The sequence below is a fragment of the Notechis scutatus genome, chromosome 12, assembly GCF_049901735.1.
Source record: "Notechis scutatus isolate UNSWTSFEM ecotype Mainland chromosome 12, rNotScu1.2, whole genome shotgun sequence".
Taxonomy (NCBI): domain Eukaryota; kingdom Metazoa; phylum Chordata; class Lepidosauria; order Squamata; family Elapidae; genus Notechis; species Notechis scutatus.
Genome location: NC_142020.1, coordinates 14,938,565 through 14,963,104, shown reverse-complemented (window position 1 = coordinate 14,963,104; position 24,540 = coordinate 14,938,565). Strand labels below are relative to the sequence as shown.

Sequence of the window (24,540 nt, the reverse complement as noted above, 5' to 3'; positions counted from 1 at the left end):
CCAGGACCTGGATGACTGAGAATCTCCGCAGACATTTAGGAAGGTTTATCTTGAAAAAACATCTCGAGATGATTGAGGAGGCATCTGCAAGTCCTTTTTAAGGACCTGAATGGGTATCCAAAGAAGATCAAGTCTTCTCTAGAGATTTTAAAGGACAGGAGGGCAAATTCCCATCAGAAAAAAACATCTCAGTGGTAGCAGCAATTTGACCAAAGCATCATTCACTAAGAACAGCTAAGAATAATTTCTTACAAGGTCTGGTAACAGAAGACCTCCTGATCATCGGTTGGACGTTATTTTGATTGGGACTTCTTATGGAGCAGGACCTGGGATTATATTTAAACAAACGTTTTACTCACAGCAGATCCATTTGGAGAGCCATTTAGAAATGTGGAACCCATTAATATTTTTTATGGTTCTCTTCTTGTTAAGCAACGTGGAAGTTAATAACTTGGTTAATCATTTAATTGAGGAACACAACATGAATACATATAAGAGAACTGTGGCTTTGTGTGTTAATTCTTTTCTTCTTCTTCTTTCGATATAATGAATTCTCTGTTCTACGTTTTATAAAAAAATAAAGAGGGTTTGGTTTGATAAAAATCCAGCGGGATCCTGGAATAATATTAAGAGGGTCTCAACTCAAGGCTGAGCCATGCGTCTTCTCTCCCCTTAACAACTTCAACACCACCTATCCCATCACCATCCTGATATTTTCCCCTTACTCCTCTGCTAATATCCTCGGCTTTTTCCTCTTCTTAGTCCTTCCTGCAAACTCTTCTGACCAGAACAAACATGGTTTGATCTTCATCTGCAATAAAGCAGTCCTATTGCTTTCCATATCTGGGCCAGGCATGGATGTTTTGGGTTGGATGTAAACCATCTGAGAACAACTTCTTGGAACAATTTGGGAGGAGTCATTTTTCCATGTCCTCACATCTACCTGGACAGGGAGTAACTTGGATGGGAGAGTGAGGAATCATAGAATCATAAAGGCTGGGAGCAACCTTGGAGGTCTTCCAGTAGTCCAATCACTTGCCCAAGGAAGAGACCTTATTCCATGGAGGACAAAGAGATGGAACAGATGATCAGGGCCTTGAAGAACTTGATTGGCTGCTGGTGACCCCTCATTCCTTCCTTGGTATCCTCTTTGATCTGCCAGAAAATCATGGTCAAACCTTAAGTTGCCTTGGAACCACTTGAAGAACGCTGGGCTGGGTGAACGGGCTGGGCCCGCCCAGGATGAGGGGTACACGGGACTTGGAGAGGTTGTCTGGATTAAGGGGGAAATCTGGATAGGCACTCCAATTTAGAAGCGGGCTCAGAACCTATTTGTTTACCTAGGCCTTTTAATTAGCTTTAACCATTTTAATATGCATCATTTTTATATAGTGTACTGTTTTTATTAAGCAATGTTTACAGTTTGCTTTAAAACACACTCTGGTTTTAATTGTATTTCTTGAGCGCTCTGAGCCATTAAGGCATCATGCAAATTCTCTAAATAAATAAGGAGTTTCTTCGGTATGCAAACGCTGCCACAACCAGGAAGGAAATTAGACATCTGCAATTACAGGTAAGGGCAGACCCATTTGTTAAGGAAGGCCCTGTGAGGATTAGAGGAGGGTAGATAATGAGGGGCTTTCTAGACCTGCATTTGAAGATAGTGGGTGTCAACTCGTGAAGCATCCTTGACCTGCTCTCGAGTTGCCATAGGCTAGGGGGGATGAGGGATCGAATTTCACAGCTGCATCAAGGAGCTGGCATCTCAGTCAAAACAAAGCACATTCTAGTCGGTAACGTCAAGGTCATCTCCACAGAGATCAACAGTAGCCGGAGGGAGTGACTTCTACAACCCGCGAAATTGCTTCGTTGGGGAATATGACTGATGACACACCTTGGGCAGGGGGGAGAGAAACAGGGTCAGAGGCAAAGCGTGAATTAACTGAGGTCAGAGTTGGCTCCACCTGGTCTGTGCCGACATGAATAACTGGATTTCTTTTGAAGCTTGGCTTGAGGCTCATGATTTAATTAGGGCATCGGTGGGAACCCAGACAGTGGGGACTTCAACTCCCAGAATTCCCTCGCCAGCTTTGCTACTCTAATCTACATTGGAGTTTGAAGATGGGAAGACTTCTGGCTGGAGAATTCTGGGAGTTGAAGTCCACACATCTTCAACTTTTGGAGATATCATTATCCAATCTTTGATATAGGTCTTGAGGTAGAAAGTTATATGTTTTGAGATAATGAAAGTAATGAACTTGCCAAGTTAAGCCACACCGTTCTGAATTACAACACCCACCATGGCTAGAGAGCACAACCAATGAAGAGAGGTACTGGCCGTTGTAGTTCAACAGGAGTGCCCGCCTGGTTTAACCAAAGCTGATGGTGATGACCAACTAGATGGTTACCTTGCCATGTCTTCTCTATGGAAGACTTAACTCTCATCATTACAGAGATTCCAGATATTCCAACTTTGATAAATAATCAGAAGTCTCTTTGAAGGTAAAGGACAGGTGGGTTTCAGGGAAAGAACTACACTAAGGACGTCCAACCTTGGCAACTTTTTAAGACTAGCCATCGTGGGCGTTGTAATCTAGAGCGGTGTGGCTCAACTTGGCCACTTGGAAGATGTTTGAGCTTCAACTCCCAGAATTCCCCAGCCAAAAGTCCTCATATCTCCAAGCTCCAGTGTAAATTAGAATAGCAAAGCTGGTTTTGGAATTGTGGGAGTTGGAAGTCCACACATCTTCAAACCCTCCTCTAATCTTCACAGGGCCTTCCTGAACAAATGAGTCAGCCATTACCTGTAATTTGCACATGTCTTATTTCCTTCCTGGTTGTGGCAGCGTTTGCATACCGAAGGAGCCCTTTATTTATGGCGGCTGCGGGAATTCTGGGAATTGAAGTCCACAAGTCTTCAACGTTTTGCCAAGGTTGGACACCCCTGACCTACACAGAATGACGTTGGGCATCTGGGTTGAGGGCCTTTTCTGCGTTCCTCCAAATTCAGAAGCTTCCCTGTTTTAATTCAAACGAGCAACCGCTAAGCAATATCCAAAGAAACAAGTGTCGGAAGACTGCATCTTTGCCACACGGTGCTATAATTTTTAATTAAATTGCCTTTATAGCACCACTTCATCCCCCATCAGACCTTCCATTATTCCACTGGTTGCAATTCCTTAAGGGGGTTTCCAAAGTAATTTTCCTATTTCTGAAATGGATTTAGCACGCGTGCATATAAACACACACACATATGTACACACACACACACACACACACACACACACACAGGAAGCACCATCTTGAGAAAATTCACAATCTTGGTTTCCTGGCTTCTTTAACGGAAACTGCGATGCTAACTAGCGCACTACGGAATTTAAGCACGGCCCTGTTTTCAAACCTACACTCTGCGTACGCGTTTAAGCCATATCTGTATTCATAGATTAAAAGAAAAAAACAAACAAACAGACCAATTAATTAGCAACGGGGAGCCACTTAGGAAAAAACAATTGATCTTGCCCAGGTTAATTCTCTTCCACATGTCGCTGTGCGGAAGAATACACAACAACAGGACACGTCCAATACTTAGAGGGGTCTGCAAGGAAAGTTATAATTACCCATTTCTGATGCGCAGGAAAGAAAGCAAATTAAATTGCCTGCAAGGTATATTTGGACTATTAAGAGGAAGGGGTGCATTAAAGACGGGGTCTTATTAAAGAAGCCACCGCTCAAAAGAGGTGGAATAACCCTTCTAGGGGAAAATCAATTTTATTTCAACAGGAACGTCCTGCAGAAATTCTACTGCTGCTGTTGTTTTAAACCTGCACTGATATACTTTCTGTTTATATTGCTTCTTGCAATGCTCTTAAATCAACGGTTTTATAACCACGCTAGCTAAGCGGAGGGCTGGATGAACAGAAGAAATTCCGCTAGTTATTGATTTAAAGGCCAGCAGCTCACTGTAAAGGGGGGAATGGGTGCAAGCATTGACTAACCAACACCAGACCTCTTGGGCGGGGGAAACAGGAAACAGGAAAGGTGCTAATCTTAAAGGAGCAACGATGAGTATCTAGAATTAAGGAGAAATTTCTCCACGGTGAGAACAAGGAATCAGCTGGAACGCAGTTTGCCTTCAGAAGTTGTAGGTGCTCCATAACCCTGGAGATTCTCAAGAAAAGATTTGGATCCTCATTTGTCTGGGATGGGATATAACAGTGAGGGCAAACCTTTTTGTTGTGGAGTGCCGAAAGCGTGCATGTGTGCCAGCACCCACAATGCAATGCATCTCGCCCCCGCGCATGCATGTGTGACGCCCTGCCCCGCCCCCTTCCTGCACTGCACATGTGCGTGCCTCCCAGCTGGTTTGAGGCCCGTTTGAGGCCGTTTTCACCCTCCTGGAGGCTCGAGGGAAGCCTCGGGAGGCCGAAAAACGGGCCCGTTTCGGCACTTCTGGTATTTCCAGAAGTCTCATGCATGCGCAGTGCAGTTAAGTTTGGCTGGGGCTCGTGTGCCCGCACAAATGGCTCTGCGTGCCATAGGTTCGCCCTCACGGGTATATAAGATCTCCTGCCTTGAGCAGAGGGGTTGGACTAAATGGCCTCTTGAAGTCTGTATTGAAATCCCTTCCAGCCCCATGATTCTATGATTTCTATTGTGTGCAATTCAGGGCTATTTTATGGACACAAAAGCTAGCCAGAACCTGGCCAAGGAAAAAGGACAGGCTCATAAATCCTCCCTCACAGCCAAGGCAGAGCTTCCCAGGAGATGCTGCCCTCACCGTTTGATTTATTCGAAGGTTTTCCTTGGAAGAAAAGCTAAAGAAATGGAACCGATGAGGAATGGAGGCACAGGGAACCATTCGAAATGGGAGGAAGGGAAGAAGTTACGGCCATTAACGATGCCAAACAATATTTTATGGTTTCAATTCGGACTGTCTAAAGGGGACGAAGCTCAAGCCCTCGCAGAGATCTGTTTTAGGTTGATTCTTGCAAATAATTCCTTCAAATTAACTCCAATCACACTTGGCCAATAAAGGATTCAATGGTTCTATAATTCTATGATAACAGCTCTGCCTGGATGCCCGGATGCCCATTTCAGAAGAAAGACTCTACTTAAAAGGGCAGTTTTACAGGTTACCTGATATTAGAGAGGAACTGTCTCAGACGGGAGGAGGGATCAAGCAGGGAATTAGCCTGGAGGCCTCAGTGGTTAAAAATGCTGAGTTTGGAGAGCTGACAGCTCGGGTTTGAGACCTGAGCTCCACGCCACAGAGCGAGCTCTTGTTCTTGCTCCAGCTTCTGCCCCCCAAGCGGTTCGAAAGCATGCAGATGCGAGTCAATAGGTACCACTATGGTGGGAATAAGTAAATAAACAGATAAATAGGTACCACTATGGTGCGAAGGCAACAGCATAAGAGAGCCACGGTGTGTTGTGGTTAGCCAGCAGCAGGTGCGGACGGCTGAGGAGAGCGGTGACTCAGATGAGGGGCCAGGACCATTAGGGAGTGGGCTGCTGCCTTCAGAGATTGTGGGCGCTGGCAGCAGAGATGAGGAGGTTCCCGAGGAGCCTGTGCCAAGTGCGTGTGCGCGCAGGATTGCTCAAAGGAAAGAGCAGCTGCAACAGCACGGGCGAATCAGGAGTAAGGCTGCAAGGCAATGGCCCCTCCTTCAAGAAGATAAAAGCCAGCTGTGAAGAAAACGTTCTTTGCAGGAAGCAAAGACGTTTTGAAACTCAGCCTCGTGGACAGTATCTTAAGTTGGTATTTGAAGACTCTTGTGTTGTAAAATATTTCTTATCTGTTATTCTTGGCAGCCTCGCATAGTTTTGGCGAGGCTCATGCTTATCAAAGTTAATTTGTTTTCAGCAGCCTTTTAACTAGGGATTCGTAAGAGGTTTCTGTTCCCTTTGGTTCACGTTTTGTTTTATTGGAAAAGAGTTTGGGTCAGAACACGGTGGTGCGCCGTGGTCAGAATGCAGTATTGCAGGCAGACTCAGTCAGGAGTTCGATTCTGACCAGCTCAAGGTTGACTCAACCTTCCATCCTTCTGAGGTCAGTAAAATGAGGACCCAGATTGTTGGGGGGAGCAATAGGCTGACTCTGTAAATGCTTAGAGAGGGCTGGAAAGCACCATGAAGCGGGATATGAGTCTGAGTGCTGTTGCAATTCTGTGTGCTTTTGGCATATAGCCATGCTGGCTACCTGACTACGGAAAAGATATCCCGGCAATGCTGGCTCCCTCGGCCAAGAAATGGAGGTGACACAGCTGGACAGGGAAATGTCTACCTGTTTCACCTTACATAAACACAAAAGGGGTGGATCTGACCCCCGCCCTGAATGCTTTTGAGCCTTACCTATCTTTTTTTTCCCCCAGGCAAAAGTTGCCACTCTGGAAAGATTCCTGTATTAGAGGCATAAAACAATAAAGTAGCTTGTTTGAACTCTACATCTGTGAGTCTGGTTGTTTGGGCCTGACGCCAGCAGCAGATCCCACCCTGCCCAACTCTTGGGAGTAGAGAATGAGAACATAGGGTATTTGATGAGTAGAAACTGCCGGGTTCATAACGAACCAATTAAAGAGGACGTGTGGACAGCATCAATCTCTCCCGGTAAGGATTCTGTGAACTCTGGACGGTGTCAGCATGAGTGTGTCCTACACATCTCTTCTTTGTGGCTCTTAAATGTTTCACACTGAGCCAAATGGGTTGCGATGAAAGGTACATTAATGGTGCTACGTTTATTGGCATTCACCTTCACCGAGTCTATATTTAGCATCGTCGTGGTTCTCTCAAAGCAACGGTCGTAAATTTAGATCAGAGGGTAAGCTGGGACTGAGGAGAGGCTGCTTGCAAAGAGATGACAGAAAAACATCCAAATACACAAGACGGATTAACTACCAGGGGCCTGCCTTTAAATCCTGGTCTGTACATTCCTCCGTCCCCACGCTGAAGGAACAAAACATCGTCAAAAGTCCTTGGGATTAGCCACAAAGAGACAGGAAAGCCAACAGAAGTGCAATGCAATCCTAAGATGCATTAACAGAGGGATACAATGGAGATCAAAGGAGGTACTAAGACCACTCTAGAAAGCCTCAGTAAGGCCACACCTAGAGTACTGCATCCAGTTTTGGTCACCACACTATAAAAAACATGTTGAGACTCTAGAAAAAGTGCAGAGAAAAGCAACCAGGATGATTAGGGGACTGGAGGCTGAAACATATGAAGAACGGTTGCAGAAACTGATCTAAATTAAGAGGGTTTAATTACTATTTTTTAACTTTTTGAAATCTTTTGGAAGGATGCATTTTTTTCTATGCAAAAGAGACCACCAACCAACCAGCCCAAAAGAGAATAAAAAGATCCCAGCACCCAGAGCAGCATAGATGAACTCCAAAGTTAACTTCAGACCATCCATCAAATAAGCAACACCCCATCAAAAAACTGCCAAAGAGCCATCAGTGAACGGCCCATCCAAAGAATCCCCACCACACACACACACAGACAAGCAAGTCACCAGAATATAAGCTGACAGCAAACTGCACTCCTTACTAGCACTGAAGACATTACCTAGCTGGGTCATGAAATGTCTGCAAGAAAACAAGCAAGCTCAAAGAAAAACAGTTGTTCCTCCTCTTCCTCTCTTCCTCCTCCCTGCAAATATACTCTCCCTTCTAGCACTGATGATGTTGCTTAGTTGGGTCATGAAACATCTGCAAGAAAACAACCAAGCTCAGAGAGCACCAAGGAGCTGACAGTTCCTCCTCTTCCCTCTCACAAACTTAACTCCCTTCTAGCATGATCCTAGTTTGGTTCATGAAACATCTGCAATCAAGTCAAATCAAGCCTTTATTGTCGACGCACAACAAAGGTGTACAATGAAATTGAAAAGCAAGCTCAGAGAGCACCAAGGGCCCCACAGTTGTCCCTCCTCCTCTTCCTTCTCCCCACTCACAAACCCCACTCTTTTCTAGCACGGATGATGTTCGCTAGCTGGGTCCTGAAACGTCTGCAAGGAAACCACCAAGCTCAGAGAGCCACCAAGGACCCCTCGTGTCAACCCCGAGCTACAAAGATTCTCCTTTATTGGTGCACCCCCTAATGTTTTGGCCCTCAATCACCTCCATTTCCTTGCAGTAGGCTTCCCCCTTCTTCACCAACTCCTCGGCTTCTTGCACGCGGGCGTTGAGTTGCAGTAAGCGCTCCGATTGGTTCGTCTCCATGTCGTAGGATTGCACAATGGAATTCATTCTGTCACGGGCCTGGGAAAAAAGCGGCAGGAAGGAAGAACAAACAGGGGAGAAAAAACTGTTAAGTTTCCATTCAGCGCAACTCAGAGGACAAGTTGAACACACAAGGGACATGTGATGACCCAAAAGGGGGGTGGCACAAAGGCAACACAGTCAAATAAGCCAGAAGAGTCCCTTTATTATCTCCAACTTTGCCCCCAGTTTCCAGGTTACCTTCGGCTGGAAAAAATCTCTCCCAGGAACAGCCTTTAAGTGAAGGAAATTCAAACCGAAAATAAAGTACATACAAACTGTAAATAAAGATCCAAACAAGCCAAGCTGAAGTAACTAACTTGACAGGGCAGGAGAAGGAATTGCAGACTTGAAAGCACAGCAAAACTCACACACGTTGGGAAGACGCCAGGGAAACAGATAAGCCACGATGATACCAGATACTTCCCAATTTTCTTCCAACAAGTTGCTGTGCGCAGCTTCCCTTTTTAAACACTGCAGCTAATGAAGGGAATCAAGGCCCTTTCCTCCCCCGTAAGCCACGCAACCCACGTTGCTCCCTTCTCCGTTCCTCCCTGCCTGCCCTAGGATGAAGAGGGGGTAGGCCTGGGTCTTCCTCTGAATTCCCTCTGCCTTGCGCTACCTCTCCCCTACCTCTCCAAGTGTGGTCTTACCAAGGCCTTATAAAGCAGTACTAACACTTCATGTGATTGTGATGGTTCAAAGCAGGAAAGACAAGCTAATGAAGAACAGGGCAAAGACGGTTTCAGAAGAGATTTGTCTGAAATGGAAAAGGGTCTCCTGCTTGAATAGGGGGGGTTGGACTAGAAGACCTCCAAGGTCCCTTCCAACTCTTGTTATTCTATAGACACCAAACAGCATTTGGGATAAAAACAGGCCCATCCATAACAATTAACACAACGCACCGAGGATAACTAATATGCGAGACTTGTCGCATTAATTGCTTTGCATTTTCTATTTATTCTATTAATTGCTTTGCCTTTTGTATTAAAGAAAGAGTACAATGGAATGCAATAAAAATCACCTACAGATCTACTCTTAACTTCTTATTTCAGTGACACTTCCAGGTTGTTTTCTCCTTGCAAAAGCGGAGCAAAAAACAGCAGAAAACAAAGCCTACATTTGCGTATTAATGGTATACTTATTCATACAGTTCATTTGGACTTTTCTAGCATATTGTCCCTTGTGCTGGTTTGCCTTTATAGTTTCTTCCATGATCTGGGCTCTTTGACAGTGAGTGTCTAATTAGCTGTTGGCCACAAAAATCAATGGAAACAAAATTAAAGTTACAAATCTAACTAAAGTCAATCAGATATCTGTGGGGAAAACATGTTCCAGGGAGAAAGTTTATATAGTGTCATAATTTTATTGAAATCCTATATCTTCCTATTGACTTTTATTATTTCAAGGGAGAAGCTAGAATTATCATTATTAGAGTCTCGGTGTTGCTTGCAGGTCAAAAAAAACCCCGGACTTCTTCCTTTTATAAACAAGCTGTAATTGTCTGCTTTATTGACCCATAAATCTCTAAACTGACTCCCTTCACTACAGTTGCATTATATTATGCCTTTTGCACTATTTTCTGAGTGGAAAATACAGCCTCGTTCCAATATGTGGACTGGTCTGCTTTCATAATAACTTTTTAATGACAAATTTTACCCACGGTTAAATTTACTTTATTTCTACCCGAGTGAATTTCAGCTGTTAATTTAAAAGCAAACATACAGCTCATTCCTTTTTTGACATTAAGTGAAAAAAAAACAGGCTAAAATGCCGTCTTGGAAAACACAACTGTGATTATATTTTCAGCCAGTGTTGAAAGTACAGCACAGAAGCAGTTTTGCTCCTGAAAACTGAATTTATATTTTGATTAATTGGCAATGATTTAAGGAGAAGTTTAATATATTGTTCTCGTTATTGGAAAACTTAGGGGGGGGAAATTGCCTCTCTGGTGAGTTAAGATATTTAGCTACGATAAGAAATATTTTTAGCAAAGCATCTGTATTTTTAACTTGCGCCTAAAACGGCTTGAAGGAAAATTAGTGCAATGAATCTTGAAATTTCTGGATGCCAGTTGCAAAGAATGGGGGAAATTTAACTTCATCTATAAAACCGTCACTGGCTTCGAAATACACTGAATATAAGCAAAAAGAATGTGTTTCTTTTTGAAGAAGGCTCCATTTAATTTTGGGTCAAAATGCATTTGGAAATTAACATTTTTACATGATTGTATTTATGACCTGCATGCATTAAAATTCCTGCAAAATTATTTGGTTTCACACAGCAAAATTACGATGCTTACTTTTTTTTTTTTTTGCTTTTGCAAATGCAAAGAGGTTTCTGTGGATTTGAAAGGTCTTCAAGTATTGGTTTTATATGATCAAAGGCAGTTTTAGTCAGGACCGTTTCCATCCTGCGACGAGACCTTTAACCCCGTCAAAACCTCCACATCTGCCTATCTCAGGTCCTTGGGAAGGACTCGGCATTTGGCCAAAATGCCAAATCCAGGCTGAACATCTGGCTGACTGCGTGACAAACCCTAACAATAGCAACTGGGCACCATCGGCATTGACAACTTTCCCATCCGGTCAATTGCAAAAGGCAGCTCAGCTTGGAAGAGCTTAACTCCTGTGACGAGACCTTTAACCCCATGAGAACATCCGTGTCATGCCTCTGTCAGAGTCTGAATCCGAGGAGGAAGCCAGAAAGCTGACAGGGAATGGGGGTGTGGTTCTGTTGACTGTTGAGGAGGCTGGGGAAGGGCAAAGCCCGGCTGGGCAGAGCACGAGAGAGGTAGAGCAAGGGAGAGAGAATTCAGAGGAAGACCCAGGCCCACCCCCTCCTCATCCTAGGGCATGCAGGGAGGAACGGAGAAGGGAGCAACATGGGTTGCGGGACTTGTGGGGGAGGAAAGGGCCCTGATTCCCTTCATTAGCCACAGCTGGGAAGACAGGTGATAAGAAAGGCAGGGTGCGTGCGGCAGGTTGCTGGGAGCAAATGTGACTTCCATCCTGTGTTGTTGTGGCTTCTCTGTGTTCCTGGCGTCTTTCCAACTGTGTAAGTTTTGCTGTGCTTTCTAGTCTGAAATTCCTGCTCCTGCCCTGCCAAACGAGTTACTTCAGTTTGGCTTGTTTGGACTTTAAGTTACAGTGTGTGTTGACCATGTTTTGGACTGAATTCTTTGCAGTCAAAGGCTGTTCCTGGGAGAGTTTTTCTTCAGCCAGAAGGTAACCTGGACATTGGGGGCAAAGTTGGAGATAATAAAGGGACTCTTATTGATTATCTGACTGTTACTTTTGTGCCACGCTCCGGGTCATCACAATCCATACCTGCCTGTCCCAAGTTCTTGGGAAGGACTCGATAGGTAGCCCAAAAATGCCAAACCCAGTCTGAACATTTGGCTGGCTGAGTGACCAACCATAACACCAGAGCTAGTTCTGTTTCTTTCGCTGTTTTACTCTCCTCTGGAGGCAACCGCTCCTCGATTACGACGAAGAGAAGGAGGTTCCTGGCAGGAATCAGAGGGGCCTGTCCAAATAAAGATAGGGAAAGTGGGAAAATAGCTGTTTCCTAGAAAAACAGGTATAAGGACAGGGGGATGTCAACTTGTGGGAGTGGATGCTGAAAGGAGCAAACTCTGAGGTTTTTAAAGCAAAAGAAATGATTAAATGATGAACACCTTGATTAGAAGTTCCCCAAAATGGAATGACTCGTGGCTCAAATCTCATTTGGAGGCGGGGGGAAGTTGCAAGGAAAGTACATTTTGTAAGAAGCGGACTCTAATAAGTGCTTATCTAGGTCTTTTTATAAATACATTTAAAAACTTCAGTTATAAAGTGTGCTGAAGGCAACTCTTGCAAAAGTAGAAAACCAACCAGGGGAAACCAGTCTTGGCTTAGAAAATGTTCATCCGCAGATTTCGATAAACCGCATTTGGGTGATGTTGCTTGCATTTTTTTTTTTTTTGTATGTGCAGCTAGTTCTCAACTTACAACTAGTGACCGTATGAAGTTACAACAGCACTGAAAAAAATGAGTTTCTCAAACTTATGACCGTTGCAGCTTCCCCAGGGTCACATGATCAAAATTCAAACGCTTGGCAACTGGCATGTACTTATGACAGTTGCAGTGTCCCAAGGTCATGTGATTCCCCTTTTGCAACCTTCTGACCAGCCAAGTCAATGGAGTAGCCAGATTCACTTAACAACCAGGTTACTAATTAATCAACTGCAGTGATTCACTTAAGAACAGTGGCAAGAAAGGTCGTAAAATGGGGCAAAACTCACTGAACAACTATGTGATGACCCAGGGCATGGCACAAAGGCAACACAATCAGATAAGCAATAAGAGTCCCTTTATTAGTTCCAACTTTGCCCCCAATGTCCTGGTTATCTTCTGGCTAGAGAAAAACTCTCCCAGGAACAGCCTTTGACTGCAGAAAATTCAGTCCAAAACAAAGTATACACAAACTGTAACTTAAAGTCAGGTAATTCGTTTGGCAAGGCAGGAGAAGGAATTGCAGACTTGAAAGCACGCCAAAACTCACACAGTTGGGAAGACGCCAGGAACACAGATAAGCCACGATGATACAAGATAAGATCACATTTGCTCCCAACAGCTTGCTGCACACAGCTTCCTTTTTTTTATACACTGTGTTCCCAGCTGCAGCTAATGAAGGGAATCAGGGCCCTTTCCTCCCCCGTAAGCCCTGCAACCCATGTTGCTCTCTTCTCTGTTCCTCTCTGTGTGCCCTAGGATGAAGAGGGGGTAGGCCTGGGTCTTCCTCAATAAATTCCCTCTCCCTTGTTCTACCTCTTCCCTGCTTTGCCCAGCCAAACTTTGCCCTTCCCCAGTTTCTTCCCCAGCCAATGGAGCCACACTCCCACTCCCTGTCAGCTGCTCAGCTTCCTCCTTGAAGTCAGATTCCAACAGGGACATGACAAACTATCTCACTTAGCAATGGAAATTTGGGGGAGGGGGTTTCCCAATGTGGTCGTAAGTTGAGGACTACCTGTAGCTGGGAAAGGGGGACGAGAGAATTTGGAAGGATTTTGCACGGTGAAATATTCTAACCCAATATATGTGTAGCAGCTGAAAACCGAGCTTCATATTTATTCTTCTCTTGCAAAAAAAATAAATTAATTAAACGTACCATCTGACATTTATCTTCGCCAGCCCTCTGGATGAAGACGTGCGATTCTGGTTTATCTAACATTTCCTAAGAATAAAATGCTTGCCGTTCCTGATCTGATGTAGATTAAATGAGTTCCCTAAATGTTAAATATACCTAACAATGTTTCCCTCCTTGAAGTTCATGGCCAACCACTTTAGAATTCTTATTTTATTTCCGAGCCCCCCCCCCCCAATGGCACATATGACTTTTAAGGTATTGGGGTGGGCTGCAAATCCACTGCAGTTTTTAAAAAATAGGAATAAAAAATGGAGGAAAGGTTGGTTAAGATCCAAGGAGACTTCGCCAGCGTCTTCTTGCTTGGTTAAAACAAGGAAAAGACTATTTTTTCCCCTTAAAAAATCTTCCAATGGCTGGGAAGACAACTGTGCATACTTTTGTTCAAGCGACAAATTATGCTTATCACAAAATCCACCCTTTCTACTTCCGATTCCCTTCTTACAATGAATTTCAGCCACCTGTATGTAGGAGGCGCAAGGTTTACAATCTTTTCTGATTCCTTCACCAAAGAATGTGGCTCAAGATGTACCGATACCATACAACACGTAGAAATAATCAGGAACAAAGGTTTGGTGGGAAAGAGCACAAAATTGTGACACTCAACGGTGCTTTGAGTGGGGTACATTTCACAATAGGCTTTCTAGAAGTAAACAAACCTAGATGTTGATGGTTAAGTTTCAGGAATCCATAGTATTACCTTCTAGTTTTTATGACTAAGGCGGGACTAGAACTCACCATCTTCTGGTGATTGGCCCAAAGTCGCCCAGTTGGCTTTCATGACTAAATCAAGACTAGAACTCACCATCTCCTGGTGATTGGCCCAAAGTCACCCAGTTGGATTTCATGACTAAGGTGGGACTAGAACTCACCATCTCCTGGTGATTGGCCCAAAGTCACCCAGTTGGCTTTCATGACTAAATCAAGACTAGAACTCATCATCTCCTGGTAATTGGCCCAAAGTCACCCAGTTGAATTTCATGACTAAGGTGGGACTAGAACTCACCATCTCCTGGTGATTGGTCCAAAGTCACCCACTAAATCAAGACTAGAACTCACCATCTCCTGGTAATTGGCCCAAAATCACCCAGTTGGCTTTCATGACTAAATCAAGACTAGAACTCACCATCTCCTGGTGATTGGCCCAAAGTCGCCCAGTTGGCTTTCATGACTAAATCAAGACTAGAACTCACCATCTCCTGGTGATTGGCCCAAAGTCACCCAGTTGGATTTCATGACTAAGGCGGGACTAGAACTCACCATCTCCTGGTGATTGGCCCAAAGTCACCCACTAAATCAAGACTAGAACTCACCATCTCCTGGTGATTGGCCCGAAGTCACAGACTGGCTTTCATGGCTAAAGAGGGACTAGAACTCATCACCTCCCACTTTCCAGCCTGCTACCTTCATCATTAGACCAAGCTGGCTTCCATCTTGGCACCTAGGTCTGGCAGCCATGCATACACAACTTTGCTGATGAACACACACAACCCATGACCAAACTTGCATATGAACAGCTATCGTATCTGGAGTACAAGCAGTGCAGAGTTAGCCAGGCAGATTTAAAAAAATTAATTGTCTCTAATGTCCAAGTAATACTTCAATTATGCCTAGACTATACTGGACCAGTTGCCAATTGTTAGGCGACAGAAAGAACTTCGGTAATTACAACTAATTTGTATGGCTGGCTTGTGTGATCCACGACAATAATGATCAATCGAGTGTTTAGCCCCAAAAATGTTCACACGAAAAACCAGCCAGGTAGATTACCTTTTAACTTCTAAAGGCGCGTTTTCTAACAATGGAGCCAATGGACATCGCCAACCTGTGTTTAAAGACCACTGAAGCATAGCTTCATTAAGCGGTTAGCAAAACCCAGCAAAGCTGAAAAGTGAAGGAGAATCTGTTTCCATTAGAACAATATGGGTTTGTTGGTTTTTTTTGTTTTTTTTTAACCTCCCCCTTCCTTTCTTCTTGAATGGAAAATACAAAACCTTTACACAAAGCAATGGCAAGGCTTGTTTTAATTAAAATCATAATACAAAAATCATGAATAAATGATTCGGAGGAGGGAATCTTCTATTCTGTAGAATAATGAAAATTCTGAAAGAATCAATAGCTTTGCGGGTTTTTTTTTTCACCTTTGCAAATTCAAATGCAGGAAGGTGTTGCTGAATCACACACACACACACACACACAACCACGCACCAGCCAATGACTTTACGATACTGGCAGGTCTTACCTGATTTGCTATAAATCAGGGTGAGTGAATGAAGTATGTTGTGTTCGTGTGCTTATGAATATGCATCCACACGGCCTCTTTTCTGCCTCCACAGTGAAAGGGAAGATTCAAGATAATTCATAGAATTATTTGAATCAAAACCACATGAAGTATCAGTACCACTTTATAAATCCTTAGTAAGACCACACCTGGAGTGCTGCATCCAGTTTTGGTCACCGTGTTACCAAAAGAGATGTTGAGACGTCAGGAAAAGTGCAGAGAAGAGCAACTAAGGGGTACGCGAGAGTATATTTGCAGAGAGGAGGAGGAGGAGGAGGAGGAGGAGAAGGAGGAAGAAGAAGAAGAGGAGAAGAAGAGGAGGAGGAGGAGGAGGAGGAGAAGAAGAAGAAGAAGAGAAGAAGAAGAAGAAGAAGAAGAAGAAGAAGAAGAAGAAGAAGAAGAAGAAGAAGAAGAAGAAGAAGAAGAAGAAGAAGAAGAAGAAGAAGAAGAAGAAGAAGAAGAAGAAGAAGAAGAAGAAGAAGAAGAAGAAGAAGAAGAAGAAGAAGAAGAACAACAACAACAACAACAACAACAACAACAACAGAAACAACTGTAGGATCCTTGGTGATCTCTGAGCTTGCTTGTTTTCTTGCAAATGTTTCATGACCCAACTAGGTAGCACCATCAGTGCTAGGAGAGTTGAGTTTGCAGGGAGGAGGGGGAAGAGGAGGAATAATTTTGATCCGATGACCCTGAGGTTGCTACAATGGCCGTAAGTGTGAAAAACAGGCCTACGTCACTGATCAAAATTCAGATGCTTAGCAACCGACTCGCATTTATGACGGTTGCAATGTTCCCTGGGTCATGGGATCTCATTTTTCGACCTTTGGCCCTCAATGGGGAAGCCAGGTTCACTTAACAACCATGTCACCCACTTAACAAGTACAGGGATTCCCTGAACCCCGCTGTGGCGAGAAAGGGGGCAGAACAGGGGGGACCACCACTAACTTAGCAACCATCTCACTTTGCAACAAAAACGTGATGTCGTCGTTAAGTCGAGGACCGCCCGCACATGTTCATTAATTACGGACGGTGGGTGCTGCAGCAGCCTGATGGTTTGTGTGGTTTAAAAGCTCTTCTCCCCCCTCCCAACCAAAAAAAAAAAAAAGCTGCTGCCAAGCCCAAGGTCGCCATTCTTCTACGAAATGCACTAAAGCAGGACTAAATGGCCCTCCAGGGTGTCATCCGGAAGCAGATTCCAGCAACGGCTGAGCTGGGAAGGAGGCCCCGCCATTCCCGTTTTTCACTTGAGCGGCCACTCTTAATGAAGTCGCTCTGTAACGGCGCAACTTTTAGTTAAGGAATGAAGCAGATGGCCGGGGCCCCAATGGAAGAGGACGGGCTTTGCCACGATGAAATAAGGCATCGCCGCCTGCAAATCCCACACTAATTACCACCGTCATATTATGCCACGAATGATGCTGTCCCTGCACACCCGGAACGGATGAAACAAAAAAACGGAGACGTAGAGGTGGCCTTGCAGCCATCCGGGGAGGCAGGAGCAGGGAGGAAGTTGAGGTGTGAGCCGCACCTTCCGGATGGATGGGAGGAGAGAGGGAGAAGGGAGCTGCCACGATCCATCGTAGTTTAGGGCGCTAGAATGATCGGAAATGCGATCCAAGAATCACCTCCTTCTCCTGATGATGGGTAATGTAACGTCTGCAAAACTACCAGCTCAGACAGCTCCAAGGACACCACAGACCTCCCTCCGCAAATCCCACTCCCTTCTAGCACTGATGATGTTACCTAGTTGGGTCACAAAACGTCTGCAAGAAAACAGCCAAGCTCAGAGCACCAAGGAGCCCATAGTCCTCTTCTTCCTCCTCCCATCCTCCTCACCACAATCCCTGCTTCCTTCTAGCACTGATAATGTTCCCAAGTTGGGTCATGAAAGGTCTGCAAGGAAACAATCAAGGACCCCACAGCCCTCCTCCTCCTCTCTGCAAACCCCGCTTCCTTCTAGCACTGATGACGTTCCCTAGTTGGGTAGTAAAACATCTGCGAGAAACCAAGCTCAACCAGCACCCAGGATCCCCCAGTTCAACCCCAAGCTACAAATATCCCCTTCTATCCATAAGCCTAAACTATTCATGGCAAATCTCTGTAATCAAGGAGGCTGTGAGTTCGATCCTAGGTAGAGGCTAATATTTGGAATAGACTCTTCTGCTAGAGCAGGGGGGTTGGACTAGATGACCTCCAAGGACCCTTCCAACTCTTGTTATTCTATGGAATTTGGTTGATGCAACGGACTAAGGAAACAAACCACGAGTGGATTTGTCAGTGCACGGACTGACTGACAAGTGCCACCTTTCTCCCAAAACTGAATGCTTTTCTTCTGACCCCTTGATCTGTGGGGGACGACGACATCTTTTGCAGCCGATAAATTCCAGGTAAAACGGACTCAAACCGCCGGTCTAGCATCGCGAGGTTGTGGGAAGCACGTCGCTAAGTCGGGGGCAGGGGGCCACAAAGACAAGCCCATCCCTGCCTCCTCCACTTTCCCTCCCCCCCCCCTCCCAAGAGAACTTTTGGAGAGTGAAACGCCCGGCTGCCAATTTAAATGTTTAATAAACGTTTTATCCAGGTAGGGTTTTAAAGCTTATCGCAAAAGACATATTTCAAGTGCCGGCATGGTAAGTGATTTTTTGGGGTGGGAGAGGGGGGGACAAATACGTATAGCTGAAAATGGGATGTTTCTGCATGCCTGCTCCAAGATAGAGGGAGAGGTTTTTCAAACCAGGACCGTTTGCCCAGGCAAGGGGGCGTGCAAGCTGAGAATTATTAATTAACAGTTGAGTTTGTGGCTCTGGGGCGGCTGCCAGGGATGGATTCCACTACTGGGTGGTATCAGGTTCCTTGGATGAATGGATGGGGCAGGGAAGGGGGAGGGAGCATCTTCCAATGCTGTAGAAATGAGCGAGAAAGGTGTGGTTCGCCGGCAGCAGGTGTGGACGGCTGAGGTCTCGGAGAGCGAGGACTCCAACGAGGGTCCTGCGTGTGATGCAGGGATGGGGCCCAGGACCATCAGGGAGTGGAGTGCTGCCTTTGGAGATTGTGGAGGCTGGCAGCAGCGAGGAAGAGTTCCCCGAGGAGCCTGTGCCCAGTGTGTGTGTGCGCAGGGCTGCTCGAAGGAAAGGGCAGCTGAAGCAGCACAGGAAACTCAGGAGTAAGGCTGCAAGGTGATAGCCCCTCCCTTAAGGGATAAAAGCCAGCCTGAGAAACCGGAGTTCTTTGCAGGAAGCAAAGAAGTTCTTGCACTTCAAGCCTTGTGGAAGTTCGGACTATCTTGGTTGGTGTTTGGAGACTCTTTGTGTTTGAAATATTTCTTAGTAACTTTATCTAGTGTTCTTGGCAGCCTTGCACAACCTTGGCAAGGCTCGTTCTTATCAGAGACAATTCATTTTAATAGCCTTATAACTGTGAATGATCGGGAATTCCCAAAGAAGCCTTAAAAGGTTTTGCTTTATCTCTGTTCGGTGTTTGTTTACTTGGAACAAGGTTTGGGTCAGAACCAAAGGTCCATTGGGCTTCTCTAGTCATCCAGGTTGTCCCAAAGGAGCTTTTTTCCCCCAAGAGGCAACTGGGCTTCCTTTGTTTTTCTTGGAAGAAGTTTCGTTCTTTGCATCTTTTACCTTCCAGCCTCGTAATCATCTTCGTGGCTCTCCTCTGCCTTCTTTCTAGAGTCACAATTTCCCAAAATAATGAGAAGCACCAAACGTCGGGGAAAATAAAAGAGGGGTTGATTCCTGAGCTGAATAGGGGAAGGGGTTTAAAACTGCCAGGTATCAAAAAGAGCTTGCCCAAAACCTGCTAGGACTTGCAAGAGGCTTGTAACCCATCCCAAATAATTAACTCAAAGTATGTGAACAGCAAAGGGAAAACGATGTGTTTCTGTTTCCGATACAGTTGAAAAGCCATGGTAATTTATTATCCAGAGACCCCGTTGGTGTGTTTCATTCTACCAGCAGTTAATTATAGGCAGAATGATTTCCTGGCATATTAAATACACAGAGTTTCTTGGGTGGTTCTGGGGGGGGTGGAATCGCTGTGAAGAGTCGCTTACAAGAAGAGATGGCTTAGAGGGCTGAGAAAAAATAAAATTATATCCCTTCACTTTCCTTCCCAGACTTCCTAAGGAAAAGGCAGGGCAGCCGAAAAAACTTAGCGTGGATGTTTTATCATCCCTACCGATAAATATAAATAAGTGTAGGAACCGCAGTGAAACGATTACATTTTGTGTGGGCCAGAGAAGGAAGAAACACTTGGAAGTTCAAGACGATTCCATTGCTACCTTGGGTGGATTTCTCCACCTTGGGTGGACTTCAAACTCCCAGGCTGGTGGGGGGATTCTGGGAGTTGAAGTCCACCATCGTCAAGCTGCCCAGGTTAAGAAACACCATTCTGTTGCTTTAGCTATTACTCTGTTTCCCGAAAATACGACTTACCCTGAAAGTAAGTCCTAGCTTGATTTTTACACGTGAGCCCAATATAAGCCCTACCCCCCCCCAAAAAAATAAGCCCTAATTAAGACCCTGCCCACTCCAGAGTGCACTGGTAAAAATTAAGCTAGGGTGGGGATGAAGGCAGGTGGAGCTGCCCTACTACTTACCTTTGGACAGTTGTAGCCAGGCCTCGCACATCCTTGACACCTGCCTTTCTGGCCCATTTCTTCTGCAGCTGGCAAGGCTGGCAAGGCTTTCCTGAAGGCCTCTGGAACTGAGAACAAAGCTCTGGATCGATCCTGAGCTCTGTTACTGGCTGCAGAGGGCTTCAGGGAAGCCTTGCCGGCTGCAGAAGAAATTCCTGAAGGCCTTGACAACGAAAAGGAGGCCGGGGTGACACCTGCAAGTGAGATTAGTCAGTGGATAACTTCCCCTGAAAGTAAGACCTGGTGCCTTTTTTGGTGGAAAACAAAATGTAAGACAGGGTATTTTGGGGGGGGAACATAGCATTTATATATTCTATCTCTTTCCCAAGAGGCGGCCCTGGAAGCAAAACAGAACGCATGAAAATGAGGGAACTAGTACTTTCTCTGTTCTGACGATGCTTCAAACTAGATACATTCAGTTTTGCTGTACCAAGATTGTTGGACGAGCAGGCACAAAAACAGCCAGGGAAGTGATTGAAGCCCGGGAAAGGTCACGCAGGGGGGCTGATTTACCACCAGCTTATCAAGTATTTAGGAGGCAACAAGGAAATATTAACGATTTAATAGCCAGCCATCAGCACTCCAGTCAACAACTAAAAAGCCACACACAACAGGAACCGTATAAATACCATACACAAAATAGTCCAAAGCACACAGTCTGCTAGAGAGAAGTTCCCTAAGGATGGGCTCCAGGATGAATTTGTGAGGCACACTGATTTAAGTTCGTTTTTCCCATCTGCCTGAAAACTTTGTGGCTCAAACTTTGCACTTATTTATTGTGGAAATCCAAGGATTCCCTCCCCCTCAACCCCCCAGTCTCTTCAAAGTAGAATCCTGATAGTTTTAGCTCCCTGAAGGTAGATTAATGTGAATTAATGTGTTGCAACCTTAAATATTTTGACTCTGTGGACAGATTTCCCCTGGGTGGCTGACATCTGGCTGGTTGAGCCATTTCACAATTATCTCATGTTGCCTCCTCCTCCTGGGACTGAATTAAGTGACTGCAACATCTGTCACAGAATTGGTGGCTATCACATCAAGTGTCGTCCCCCCGGTTCTCTGCCGGGGTGCTGGGTGGGTGTGGCAGTCTGGTGGAGAAGAGATGATCCCACCAGACTGTCAATCATTTGGAAGCCTGCACTCACAAACAAAAAAATCTCCACACCACTAGCCAGGCAAACACCTGGGCACAAACAGATCCCCCCCGTGATACCTCCAGCTCAAACACACCCCAACCAGGCACCCAGATGAAACCCAGCTTCCTAACAAATCATAGCCGTCCATTTACTCGGAGCCAAGCTGCACTAAAGGCCTCCAATACAGGAACACAATGTTGCCAGCCAATCGAGACACAAAAAGAGCCACAAAACAGACAGAAGATATTAGAAACACCAATCAAGCAGAACACAGCAAACTCCAAGACCAATAAACACAGACCAAGACTCCCAACCAATCAGGATGAAGAAAAAACCATTCTGGCACAGCAATAGGCTAGCCCCAAATTTAAAACTGAAACCACTGTAAAAGTCTGACTCACAGACGAACACAATACAGAAGCCTGATGATGGCAGATGAGATTCTGCCGAAATGTTGCTACAACTTTAAAAGCACAACTACAATGACGTGGGGAAATACCCGAACAAAGCTGAATACCATACATGTAAGTACCCGCAAAAACTTAAGAAAACACACACACACACACACACACATATATATGGTATTCAGCTTTGTTCCCACGTCATTATAGTTGTGCTTTTAAAGTTGTAGCTACAACTTGAATACTATACAGAAGCCTGATGATGGCAGATGAGATTCTGCAGAGATTCTAAAGTTGTTGCTATAACTTTAAAATTGTAGCAACAATTTTAAAGATTCTGCAGAGATTCTAAAGTTGTTGCTACAACTTTAAAAGCACAACTACAATGACGTGGGGAAATACTGCAGAAATGTTGCTACAACTTTAAAAGCACAACTACAATGACGTGGGAAAATACCCGAACAAAGCTGAATGCCATACATACATATATATACATACATATATATATACACATACACACACACACACACATACATACATATACATAAAAAGAGGTGGGGGCAAGGAACAGGTATTTTTCTTAGCATTAACATTTCTTTTCGTTTTTGGTTGCATCCTCTATTTATTTATGCATTAAAATTTTACCCCGTGATAATGCGGGAGATTATTATTATGCGGCGCGAGATGCTACCCTTAATGATGTGAATTATATCCGCTCGGATCGCGTACTTCTGAAAACAAGCAATATCTATATTTTGTGTGTGCGTCTGTGTGTATAAATAAAATAATCTCATTAATTTTTTAGCGCTCCCTGGTAGGGGAAGGTGCCCACTTGCTGACATCTGTCCTCTCCCTTCCTGGCAGGCCGCACATTAGCATCTAAATAGCTGGCAGATAGAAGGAAATAGGGCCCACTAAGAGCTCTTTAATTAACTTTAATCCTTTGTAAATCCATAACCGCAATCTGCTTGGGCCTTTTTGGTTTTGTTTTATTCCCTTCTTCCCCCACAGGCGAGACTTTCTTAGGGAAATCCCTCTGCTTTCGGAGGAAAAGGATGAGTCGGGGGAAGGCAAGAGTTTGGACTTTCTTGGGCGGTGCCAACCTTGACTGCCAACCAGTCTGATGCAGCCCGTGGTTGAGTCTGATGGAGAAGCAAGGTGGTTGATTGAAGAGAGGATTTGTAGCCCAGGGTTGGACGGTGGGTGCCCTCTGAGCTTGGGTGCGCCAACTAGGCGACGTCCTCAGTGCAAATATCCACTCCTTTCTAGCACTGATGATGTTGCCTAGCTGGGTAATGAAACGTCTGCAAGGAAACCACCAAATGTAAATATAGAAAGGAAAGCGGGGGGTGGGGGAGAGGGAAAAGGAAGGGGGAGAAGGGAGAGGAAGGAAAGGAAAGGAAAGGAAAGGAAAGGAAAGGAAAGGAAAGGAAAGGAAAAAGGGAAGGGAGGGAAAGGAAGAAAAAGGGGAAGGGAAGGGAAGGAAAGGAAAAGAAGGGAAGGGAAAGAAAGGGAAGGAAGGAAATGAAGGGAAGGGAAGGAAAAAGAAGGGAAGGGGAGGGAAGGGAAGGAAAAAGAAGGGAAGGGAAGGAAAAAGGGGAGGGAAGGAAAGGAAAGGAAAGGAAAAAGAAGGGAAGGGAAATAAAGGAAAAAGAAGGGAACAGAAGGGAAAGAAAGGGAAGGAAAGGAAAGGAAAAAGAAGGGAAGGGAAGAGAAGGAAAGGAAAGTTCCTGGTTAATGTTAAGTTGGGTTGGGTTTCTTGGTATTGGTATATTTCATGAACTGAAAGATGAATGCAAGTTCAGTTAAACGTACAGCACAAAGTATTATGAACGCTTAGAACAATTTTAGTTATCAAATTAAGTATGTTGTGAACAACACCTTCTTATCCTTTTAGGGTTTGGGACACAATTTTCTGGGTTTTTTTTTAAAGGAGGAAAACCCCTAACAGAAAATAAATTAATAGCTATCTCGCTACAGAACCCAAACCAATAAAGGCTTATTAAAAGGGTATTAAAAGATAAAAGTAACAGACCTCCTTGAGAAATTAAGCTAGAGCCACGGATAAAACCTTTTCCTTTGACAGCTCTAAAGGGACTGAAGATTTACGTTCGCTGAGAAGCCAACAAAAGATGCAATTGAACGTTAAATAAAACAGCTATATCAAAATAATTGGGAGGCTGCAATTACCCAATTACCATCATTTAAATAAAAGCTGGCCATAAGCCATTTCCAGTATGTTTTACCGGATCATTAGGAAAATTGGTTTGAAAAACTTGACGAATGAAAATGGATTTAGGCCATAACAAAGCATAGAAGGGTTGTTTTTTTAAAAAAAATATGCTGAGTCGGGGATAAAGCCGCTCAATTTAACAACCGGGCAGCTTAGGGGAGATCTTCCCTCTCTCGGTCCACTGACCCTTGTCTGCAAGGCAAATATTAAGATTTACCTTAAAAAGAACCGCCATGATGGCTTAAATTCTACCAAAGCTCTGAGCTTGGTTGACTTCTTGCAGATGTTTTTCTTGTCTTTTGACAGAGAGGAAGTAAAGGAGGAGGAGGAAGGGGCCAACTGTGGAGTCCTTGGTACTTTCTGAGCTTGGTTGTCTTCTTGCAGACGTTTCATTACCCA

The 24,540-nt window shown here is 44.7% G+C and overlaps 1 protein-coding gene across 6 annotated transcripts in view; it reads right to left on the bottom strand.

Annotated features, from left to right (window-relative positions):
* Positions 1 to 24,540, bottom strand: part of MAD1L1 (mitotic arrest deficient 1 like 1) — a 301,718-nt gene that overhangs the window by 184,791 nt on the left and 92,387 nt on the right. For all 6 annotated transcript variants that reach the window (XR_015745184.1, XM_087942214.1, XM_087942215.1 and 3 more), the window contains exon 12: positions 8,115 to 8,255. Coding sequence is in view for 5 of the 6 variants with exons in the window: in XM_087942214.1 (XP_087798340.1) it covers positions 8,115 to 8,255 (141 nt within the window). In the remaining variant the exon portion in view is untranslated. The remainder of the gene's footprint in view (positions 1 to 8,114; positions 8,256 to 24,540) is intronic.